General features: G+C 43.0%; 1 protein-coding gene across 6 annotated transcripts in view; it reads left to right on the top strand.

The window, feature by feature from the left end:
- LOC116085703 (protein HIRA) overlaps positions 1-4,687 on the top strand; it is a 96,732-nt gene extending 92,045 nt beyond the window's left edge. For all 6 annotated transcript variants that reach the window (XM_031363390.1, XM_031363392.1, XM_031363389.1 and 3 more), the window contains one exon: positions 3,814-4,687. In XM_031363390.1, coding sequence (XP_031219250.1) covers positions 3,814-3,930 — 117 coding nt within the window. In that variant the 3' untranslated portion in view covers positions 3,931-4,687. The remainder of the gene's footprint in view (positions 1-3,813) is intronic.
- The last annotated feature ends 6,329 nt before the right edge of the window (positions 4,688-11,016 follow it).

Raw genomic sequence — 11,016 nt, forward strand, 5'->3', positions numbered from 1 at the left:
CAAACCAGGTGACTTTTACTCCAGGGAATTTATACAGGGGTGTTGGAGAGGCCTGGCCCCTTGCAAGTAATGAATTCTCTTCTGAAGCCCTGGAACATCTCAGGTTATGTACCCTCCAACAGCGTGACCTACACTGAGACCTTGGGATTAGTCAAACTGGTAAAGGTCAAGAAAGAATTTTGGTAGGACCTCCAAATGTTAAAATAGAAATCTAAAGTCCACTCAACACAACTAAAGTCTGTACTGAGAGTCTGTTGTAAGAGACTTAGCCAAACATCCATGTAGGGAAATAGAATAGCCTCAGTAGCATTTTACAGGAACTTTTAAAGCAAAGAACATAGAAAAACTACATCCTGGTTGGCAGTTGCAGAGAAAAATAAAGCAGCAAGCAGTGTAACAGAAGCCAAAAGCAAGCAGCTAGCTGTAGCTGGGGCATTTTGACCATGAGTTTCTAGAACAGGGTTGGGTGCTTTCCCATGGGACTTTTCATGGTGGGGATAGAAAAAGTGGGGGATCAATTTCAAGATAAACCAAAGATGCCTCCAGCTGAGAGAAGACAGAGGAACCTCTGTCCAGTCACAGTTGTAGATGGTTTGCCAATCTCATTAATCCTTTGAAAGAACCAGCTCTTCCTTTTACTGCTAATTTGGGTTGTATCATTTATTCATGTATTTATTTATTTATGTATACACACATACATACATACATACATACATACATACATACATACATACATACACACACACACATATTTCAGCCCTGGTTGTGTTTCTTTCTGTTCACAGTTTTTGGCTTGGTTTGACCTTTCTTTTTCAAATCTCTAAGGAACATTATAAAGTTATTAATTTGAAGTCTCTCAAAAAAATTTTTTTTGATGAGCTTAATGCGTTTAACATATGGAATGAATACATTACTATTAAAAATTATATCTACCCACATTCCATCCTTGGTATCCATACACAACCCAGGAAACACCCTTGAGTTCTCTAGACCCCTGTAGAAACTAAATCTTGAGCAGGAAGAAGTCAGTTCAGTGTGTTAGTACATGGAGGTTGGCACTGATGAAGATAGTAACTGAGAGATATCTTAGGGACCCCAAGTACCCCACATTCTGAGTTCCTGAAAACAAAGGCAAGTATGGTCGGTCCATCCGCAAAATAAAGTCCCTATGGGCCAAGGGTTCTCTGGTACTTGTAGTTCCTGGAGGGATCCCCAAAGGACCCCACTACATCTGAGTTCTTGTTGAGAGTCAGGCTTACCTGGTGAGAGCCTCATTTTCAAGGGGCCTTTGTTTTAGGGGGTCTGTCACATTAGGTGACAGTTAGTCCTGAAACACTGATTTTTTTTGTTTTTATTTTTCCTTCAATACTTGTAGATTGTTTTTTTAATAGCACTTATTACTAGTCCCGTTTTTTCTTTCCCACTTTATCTCCTTTACAGTTTCAGTTATCAAAGTGTGACTCTGATTACAGGATCTGTTTAGGTTACCACTGCTACAGTTTAGTTACCACCAGCCTTTCTGTCTGGGGATATGATCGACTTTCTAATTGCATCCTTGATCTTAGTTCTTTCTTTCCTTCTGCTGACTTGGGGTTTGGTTTGTTCTTGTCTTACAATGTTTTATTTGGTTTTCAATACGAGCACTTAGTGATATAAATTCCCCTCTTGGTACTACCTTCATTGTATCTCATAAATTTTGGTAAGTTGTATGTTCATTTTCCTTCATTCCTTGGATTTAAAAATATTTCTTTCTTGAATTGGTTCAGCCATCATTCAAGTATGTGGTTTAATCTTTGTTATTCTGTATTTTCTGTAATTTCTCCTTCTATTAATTTTTCATCTTATTCAGTTTTGATCAGAATACAAGGAATTTTTTGAAATTTCGTATATTTGTTGAGACTTGCTTTGTATTCTCATGCACTGTGATCTGTTGTAGAAAAAGTTCTGTGTGATGCTGGGAAGAATGAGTATTCTTTAGTGTAGGTGGAATGTCCTATAGATGACTTTTAGGTCTATTTGATCTATGGCGCCACTTTTTTTTCCCCCTGGTTGATCTGTTTTTGTTTTGAGGCAGGATCTCACAAAATGGTCTCTCTGTGCACCTCTGGGTCCAAAACATGCAGTCCTCCTGCCCCACGTGCCAAATGCTGAGATTACATACAGACACATCACCATACCCAACTATATCTGCTATTTTTATTTAGCTTCTCCCCCATGTTTTGCTATTGTTTTCAACATGGATTTAAAAAAAAGAAAAAAGAAAAAAAACCAAATCACCTTTTAAATAAGCATTTTCTATTTTCCAGTTCTACCTTTCTCACCTGTCTTACTGTTTTTGCTAAGCACTTCAGTACAGTTTTAAAATCTTTTAATATAATAAGTTACACATTTTTTTTGATTAGCTCCCTTTTCTGGATTAAGCCCAACTTAGTTATAGTTCCATTAGAAAATATTGCTAATAATTTTTAAAGGGTTTGTTGGGCATGTGGTTTCATGGTGACATCTAGCAGTCCAGAATCTTTCATTTCTACACTGGTCTTGTTTTGTTTAAGGCTAGCCTGAGTTATTTGCAAAATAGAGTCGGTGTTCTTCATTTTTTGTTGTCTAAGTTTGTATGAACTTGGACAGTTCTGATCTTTGGGTGTTCCTTAGAGGACATTTTTACAAACCTGGTACTTTGTTTTGTAAGCGTTTCTTTCAGAGTAAAACATATTAATAACAAGCTGTTGCTCAGTGCCTTGTCAAGTTTTCCTAACGTCTTTTCCTGTCTTAACTTCCACCTTCTTATGGCCGTGGCTATATATTGTTGTTGTCTTTTGCAGACTGCTGGGTATTGAGCTTGAAGTCTTGTACGTTCAAGGCAAATGTTCTTCAACTGAGCCTGATTCCTGATTTTAGGAGTCTTTACTATATGACACACTCATACTTTAAATAGAACTTTGGGTATATTTAAAGAAATCTATATGATAGGGTTGAGGCTGTAGTTGTGGTGTCATGGTAAATCCTAGTGCATGGGTGACAGGCCAGAGGGCAAGATGTTTAAGGTCATCCTTGGCAACATAGGGAGTTTAAGGCTGGCTTGGTTGTATGAGCCCCTGTTTCAAAAGTAAAATTTAGGGTTTATTTATTTATTTTTTTTGGTATGGATATGGTGGGGATTGAACCTAGGTCCCCAAATACTCTGTGATGTGTCCTTCAGCCACCCCAGACATTACTCATGCAGCTTCTCCTCCCTTTGGCCTATCAGCTGGGTTAATTCCTGCATCTGAGTTGCCTCCCTGATCTGACCTGGCCTCTGGTGGTTCCCATTCTCTGCCTAAGTTCTGGACCTTCTCTGCTCTCACTGGGTTCATTCCTTCTGCTTGACTGGCTTTCATTTGATGCTCTTGTAGACTTACTCTGGCCTATGCAGCAGACTGCCAGCAGGAACAGGGGAAGAAATACAGGCAGAACACCAGAAGGCACTACTGTCCCTACATGTCTTATTAACCCAGGATTGCCCTGCAGGATTACCCTAGCTGGAATAGGAAAATTTTGGTCTTCCACCTTCCCCACCCTACAAAGTTAAATCTCTAAGGAAGTTTTGTGGTGACTCTCTTAGCAAATGTAGGTCTGGACAGAGCCTGGTCTTTCTGCCCTCCCTGCACTACATTGTCTCTTCTAGTCACCCTTTCTTCATGTGCATTCACCTGGTCCTGTCTTTTAGCTCTGTACTTAAGTTGCAGAGTCTCTGCCAAGCCAGAAAAGGCCCCAGAGTCTGGACCTCCTTGGATATATCCCTCAATTGTTATTCTTGTGTTACCTCTTCCACAGGGTCTGCGGAAGAGGGAGCTGCTGAAGGAACTGCTGCCAGTCATTGGGCAGAATCTTCGATTCCAGCGCCTTTTTACTGAGTGTCAGGAACAATTGGACATCCTGAGAGACAAGTAGCCTGGGCTGGCTTGCCCCAGCTGCTGCAAGAGCAGGGCCACACTATTGCCACTGGCAGGTGCCCGGGGCCAGCCCCACCTGTCAGGGCGGTAGGAAGAGAGACCTTGGCAGAAGATGTGTTGTCCTGCACCAGCACTAGCCCAGTTCCCTGGGTGGATATGGCCTATATCCCAGGCCTCCATGACTCCAAAAGGGGGCAGCTTGTCCCTCCATATAGGCCCAACTGTGGACTTGGGGGCTGGGACTGGGGCTCTGCCTTGCTGCCCGGGGGCCAGCAGGGATCTCTTGAGCCTGTCTCCAGCTTGGCCCCAAGGTAGACACTGGCTCCTGCCCCTGCAGGTGCTGTGCTGCTTCAGCTATAACGAATGAGCCATTTGTGAGAGCAAGAGCCTGGGAGCCTTAGGGATTATGCAGTCAGCAGATGGACCCGAAGCCTGTGTGAAAGCTAAGCTCTTCTGACACATGGACTATTTTTGTACTAGAATTTGCTAACTTGGAATATGGAGTTTCTTTTGGTTGATCAGGATATCCCTATAAGTTACTTGGACATTGGTCACTTATAGGAAATTTAAACTCTAATTATGACAGCTACACTGAAAAAAAATAATTGTACTGAAATTAACTTGTCTATCTTCATTTGGTTTAATTTTTAAATGTTTGTAAAAAAGAGACACTTTGTGTGTGGGTGGGGTGGGACAGAGGGGAGGGCAATTTCTTTTCTAAGTGTAAAATAAATGAACATGCATTGGATACCAAACCATTTGCCTTCCTGGCCTTTTCCTTCTACTGTCCTCTCCTTCCTCACCCCAAATCTTTTTCCTGCTGTGGCAGTGACAGCATTGGAGCCTGAAAGCATCTGGAATCATCTGATTCCTGTTGCCTTCCCCCGTAGAAGTTCATCTTTGGTGTGTGGGAACCACTTATCTCTCATACAGCAGCACCTCAGGCTGGCCTGGGGGCAGCAAACAGGCCGCACATGTCATCTCCCAGGTGAGGCATTATGACCCTTGGTGACTCAGCTATTGTTGTCATTTTCAGCTTCAGCTGAAGGGTGCAGACTTAGAATCCCGAGGAATTATCAAAAGCCTGGTGTAGTGACAAATGTCCCTAATATTAGTATTTGGGAGGCTGAGGCAAGAGGTTTGAGTTCAAGGCTATAATAGGCCTAGGCTATGTAGAAACAGTTTGTTTAAGGGAAAAAAAGATGGAGAAGGAAATGCTTATCAGGAAGCTGTAATTTTCTCAGAAAGTAAGCAAAAGGTCGATCAAGAAGCATAGGCACAGACTGAAGACACACACTGACCGTTCCCCCTGGACTGTCCTGGAACCCTGTTAGAGTCAGGAGCCCTGAACTTGGAATCCAAAGGCCTGAGAAACAGACTTGTCTGCCTACCTTGAGTTTTTCTCACTCTTTTTCTTATGCCTCATGCCTAGATGAGACCCTGGAACACATGCGTGCTGCACAGAGACATCGTGAAGAGCCAACTTGTAAGTGGAGGCTTTAACTCACACGGCAAACAGCCAAGGAGTGTCAGTCAGGCAGCTTCCTTCCGCTGCAGCAAGATTTTCACCAAAATGTCCTTGGGATGAGATGCAAAGCAGTGTCACCTCGGCCTTCCTTTTTCTATATCAGCTCTCAAGCAGAGCTGAAGGTAAGATAGTCTGTATAGTTATGAGGATCTGAGTCATGGGAAAGACCTGGCAACTAGAAACTGCTTGTCTGAAGGACACATTAGCAATTATTTCTGGCGTTTTTATATTTACTTGTGTGGTAGTGTGTATATGGTGCTTCTGGAGGTCAGAGGACAACTTTGGGTTGTTGAGTGTAGGCTCTCTCCACTGTGTGAGCTTTGGGGATTGAACACTGGTCATCAGACTTGGTGGCAGCTACCTTGCCACAGTTTAGCAAATCTATTTTTACTACCACTGTTTGCAGTTGGTAGAGGCTGGGGACTGCTGTTTCTAGTCAAGTCAGAATAACACAGAAGGAATTTACCCTCCTGCCTGAGACAAGCAATGAACCAGTTAAAATTCATAAGGCAATGGCTTTAAGACACTGAGTATAAGAAAAAGATGGGGGCTGGAGTGCAAGACCCAGAGTTTGATCTTAAGCATCATGAACAGAAGGTGGAAGATGTTGAGCCTCAAAGTGCTGAACTCTCATGGAGAGAATAAAGATAGAGGGCTCTGCTACAGTCATAGGGTGTGTAGCAAGGAACATGGACTGCCTAGATTGAGGAAATACAGTGGAGAGAAGAGACAGCTAGAGTTAATGGAACAGAACACTAGAGAGCTACATGGAGAGCTGGAGAGTTCAGGGGCCCCTTGAGCATTTGTCCAGCTGAACATTGCCTAGTGCATACACATGAGGAGGCTCCCACAGGGAAGACCACTGTACCAAGGCGAGATCTGTGGGAGGAACAGTGAAAACTGCCAGGCTCTCAGTTGGGAAAGGTGCCTGGTCTTAGCCAGCTGACAAAACCTTGTACCTCACAGGCTTGGAGACATGCCTCAGTATTGGGGAATCATTGAAACACTACACCAATGTAAAAAAATAAGACTGGAAAGGATCCAAAGCTAAGTTCAAGAGGACTATGAACTAGAGTAGACCAAGGCTACATGACAACTAGCAAAGACTTGGGAAGATGCTCTGAAAAGACAAAATTTCATAGCCCATATTGACCCAGAACTTACACTACTATGAAGCCGGCAGGAAAAAATATTAAGGCGGTTATAGTATATTTATATTCAAGAAGTCGAGTAGGTCTGGGGATGCAGTTGAGTTGGTAGGATGTTTACCTGGCATGCACAACACCTTCTGGCACCATGTAAACTCCACACAGTGGCACACACCTATAATTCTAGTGCATGGGAGGTAGAGGCAAGGGCATCAGATGATCATGGTCATCTTTGCCTACTTAGCAGGTTTGAGGCCAGGCTGAGCTGCAGGAGACCCCCATCTCAAAAGAACAGAAGGAGAAAGCAAAAGATGGAAGATCAGCAATTTCCTCTGTAATAAAGGTTTCCATCCTGGAAGGGAGCTGTTAAATGGAGGAAGTAAACAACTCAATAGCTTCAAGACTTTTCTGAGACCGACCAGATGCATTAACCCCACACTGACCTTATAGAAGCAGTGAGGACTGCTGGAAGGCACTCTCAGACAAGACCAGTTACCTGTAGGCTGTGCAGTGTGCTTGCTTCAGGTTTCCAATTTTTGTGAGCTCTTATCCATGCTGGGATAGGGTTTGATGATGCAGCGCTTCTGAATTGTTTCTGCTCCTATAAATAACCCACTAAAACTCCTTGGTTCCACTAAGTTGCACCTTGGTATCCTTGCTTTGCTCTGTTATCAGTTCCCTATTTGGGGTGAGTAGACTTTGTTAATGTCTGGCCAGGAAGTGTCACAGAATATGTGGTGGCACACATCTATGTTTCAAGAATTTCAGAGCCTGGGGCAGTGAGGCAGGAGGATCTTGGGTTTAAGACCAATCCAGGTTTGGTAGTGAGACCCTATCAGAGAGAGACGGAGACAGATAGGAAGGGAAAAGTGTAAATGTATCTTATTTGCCTGAAGTAAGTGTTGTTCTGGAAGCTTAGTTCCCTCAGTCTGCTAACCTAGGCCTAGTCCTGGAAGCTCCCTACAATCTAATCTAGCCCTAGAATGTTTTCTGCCTCTGAGACTTACTGCTGAATAAGCTCACCCCTTCATAGTTCTTTCTGAACTCTGCCTGGTTCATTCAACACAGCTGTTCTGGCTCAAACTCCTCTCCAAGCTGACTGATTCAATCTGGCTTCTTTCTTGGCCTCTGACCAAATAGCTCTGCTTGTCCTCATACTAACTTTGGCAATGTGTTCTAGTCTTCTGGCTCCTTCTCGTTCTGTGGTTTGTTCTGTATTCACTGGTATCTCTTCAACCTGTCTTTGTAAGGTTCTCTTGGTAACGACCTTCTCCCTCTCCCTCTTCCTCTTCCTCCCTTCTCCCCTCCCCCACATTGCTGTCTTATGTAGCTTCCCTTTCTTCTTTCTTATTGTGAGAGTAGGGCATATCCTGTTCTGTCAAGTCGTTCTCTGATTCATCACTTTACTTGCTCTCCAGTTAGCTGTCACTTTCAAACATAGTTGTTTCTTTCTACAAACAAACTTTACCATCATTATTTGGGATTTAGGTGTATACTAAGGGTGAGTCTATATTCCAGCCAGAGACAGTAAAGGTGTGTGCTAAGGGCTAAGCTATACCACAACTAGAAACAGTTTCTTTTTTCCCAGTGAAAAACATAATCTTGGGGTTCATGGTGTGATAAAATATCCTACAACAGACAAAAGAGGTTGAGCATCATAACAACAACAATAACAATCTAACCAAAAAACCTTGGTTGGCAAGGGGATGCTGGGTAAAAGTGAACCTGAAGGTCCCAAGTTTGATCCTCAAATCTCAAAGAAGGTGAGAATTGTCTCCTCAAAATGACATCTCATCTTCACATTGGCACAATTAAATGTGTGTGCACATACAAATTTCAAAAATCCTAACTTGTAAATAGAATTGGACTGGACAAGGAAACAAGTCCCAGATGGAAATGTTTAGAATAGAATTATGGCATGTTAGTTTCTGGAGCAGCAACTATAGAAATGTTGAAGAATAGAAAGGAAAAAAGAAAGAAAGAAGGAGAGAAAGAAAGAGAAAGAAGACATCAACAACAACAAAAACAAAGCCAACATCTCAAAGCCCCACAACAACTGTAAATAACTGAATCTACAAGGCACTGAAGTCATCAAGGAAGAGGAGATGGACAGAAAAATATTTCAAGAAAAAAACAGACTTGCCCTCTCTCCCTAGCTGTCTCTTGGCATCCTGAAACTAATTCTGGTGCTGTATTTCTCTCTTTTGTACAGCCAATGGCCATACTCATGTCTTCTCTGCTCACTCACAGACCCTGTTCCTATATTCTGTCCTGGATTTTGTTATTGGGCAAGCCGCTGGAGGCTTTTATCTTCCTGAGCAGACTGCCTCTCAGTTCTAGTCTGATACCCTTGGACACCTCTAAGCATGCATTACCAGATCCCGTGTGAGTCGTCCAGGCTTTGGAACATAGTAGCTGGGTGTTGAGGGAAGTGTACATTAGGAATCTATCCCTGGCATCTCATGTACATACCAAAAGTTTCAATAGAATGTCTTCATCTTTAAGTTGTGGTTATATACTCATGTGAGCTTTTAATTTTGTTTAATTTTTTTTACCATGTCTTTTATTATTTTAACATGAGTATTTTAATAGGATACAGATAGCTGGCCAATAAAATTAGCATAGCAAAAAGAACTTAGGCTGAAAATACAAACCAAGCCGTAGTGATGCCTGTTAAAGCATCTTTAAAATGAAGGGAGTAGTGCCTAAATGGCACTCACTGCTAGTGACAAGCAAGCCAGCACAGTCACTTTGCTTTGTGCTATTTGACTGTTCTTTATAAAGATACGTTTCCATACAGTCTAGAGATTTCAGGGTTATTGTTTGTTTTCAAGTTAGCATAACCACCACAATGATTCTTTTTATTCTTTTATTTATTTACATTTCAGATGTTGTCCCCCTTCCCAGTCTCTACTCTGAAACCCCCCTACCCCATTTCCCCTCCCTTTTGCCTCTATGAGGGTACTCCCCCACCCACTCCTATCACACCCATATAGCCTCCCCCTTTGCTGGGGCAACAAGAATCCACAGGACCAAGTGCCATTGATACCAGATAAGGCAATCCTCTGCTACATATGTAGCAGGAGCCATGGACCCATCCATGTATGATTGGTGGTTTAGTTACTGGGAGCTCTGAGTTAGTTGATACTGTTGTTCTTCCTATGGGGTTACAATCCTCTTCAGCTCTTTCAAACCTTCCCCTAACTCTTCTATTGGAGTCCTGGGCTCAATCAGATGATCAGCTGTGAGTATCTTCATTTGTCTTAGTCAGGTGCTGGTAGAACCTCTCAGAGGAGACACCTATACCAGCCTCCTATCTGCAAGCATTTCTTGGCATCAAAAATAGTGTCAGGGTTCGTTGTCTGCCCATGGGATGGATCCCCAGGTGGGGCAGATGGCCTTTCATTTGTCTCTGTTCCATTTTTATCACTGCATTTCCTTTAGACAGGAACAATTCTGGTTAAAGATTTTGAGATGGGCAGGTGGCCCCATCCCTCAACTGCAGACAGTGTCTATCTATTGGAGGTGGTCTTTTCAGATTCTATCTCCCTGCTGTTGGGTATTTTGGCTAATGTTATCATCATTGGGTTCTGGAGTCCTCTCGAATCCCAGGTGTCTGGGACTTTCTAGTGGCCCCCCCCCTCCCAATTCCTCACCTCCCACTGCTACTTATTTCTATTCATTCTCCTGACCCTGTGGACTTCTCTCCTGTCTCTTCCATACATGATTCTGTTCCCCCTTACCCCCTCCCCTCTCCCACCCAGGTCCTGTTGCCGCCCTTCCGTCCAGCGGAAATAAGGAGGCAACAATGAGCTCTTCTCCATGCAGTTTATTCAGGAACCTTCATTTTTACTTCTTACTACTCCCTTTTTAGCCCTCAGCCCTTGCGGGTTAAATACTTTCCCTGGTCCCAATCAGCATCAGCTACATGGCAAAGCATAATAGACTGTGGGAAAATCATGCCAGCTTGCATCACAAACTGGAGGCACACAGCTTTTCCAACTAAGGGCTTGATTATCAATGCTCTCTGCTCTGGCCGGAGACCAGGTGTTCAATATATATATATAGGGTGGCAGCTGCGGCTCCCCACAAGGTCCCTCCCTCCCTCTACCTCCAGTGATTATTTTGTTCCCTCTTCTAAGTGGAATTGAGGCATCCAGACTTTGGCCTTCCTTCTTGAAAGCTTCATATGGTCTGTGAGGTGTATCGGTGTGTTCTGAGCTTTTGGGCTAATATCCACTTATCAGTGAGTACATACTATGTATGTCCTTTTGGGTCTGGGTTACCTCACTCAGGATACTTTCTAGTTCCATCCATTTGTCCACAAAGTTCATGAAGTTGTCATTTTTTTTTTTATTTTAGATATTTTCTTTATTTACATGCGAATTTCTCCTTTCCCAGTTTCCCC

The sequence above is a fragment of the Mastomys coucha genome, unplaced genomic scaffold (assembly GCF_008632895.1).
Source record: "Mastomys coucha isolate ucsf_1 unplaced genomic scaffold, UCSF_Mcou_1 pScaffold12, whole genome shotgun sequence".
Lineage (NCBI taxonomy): Eukaryota > Metazoa > Chordata > Mammalia > Rodentia > Muridae > Mastomys > Mastomys coucha.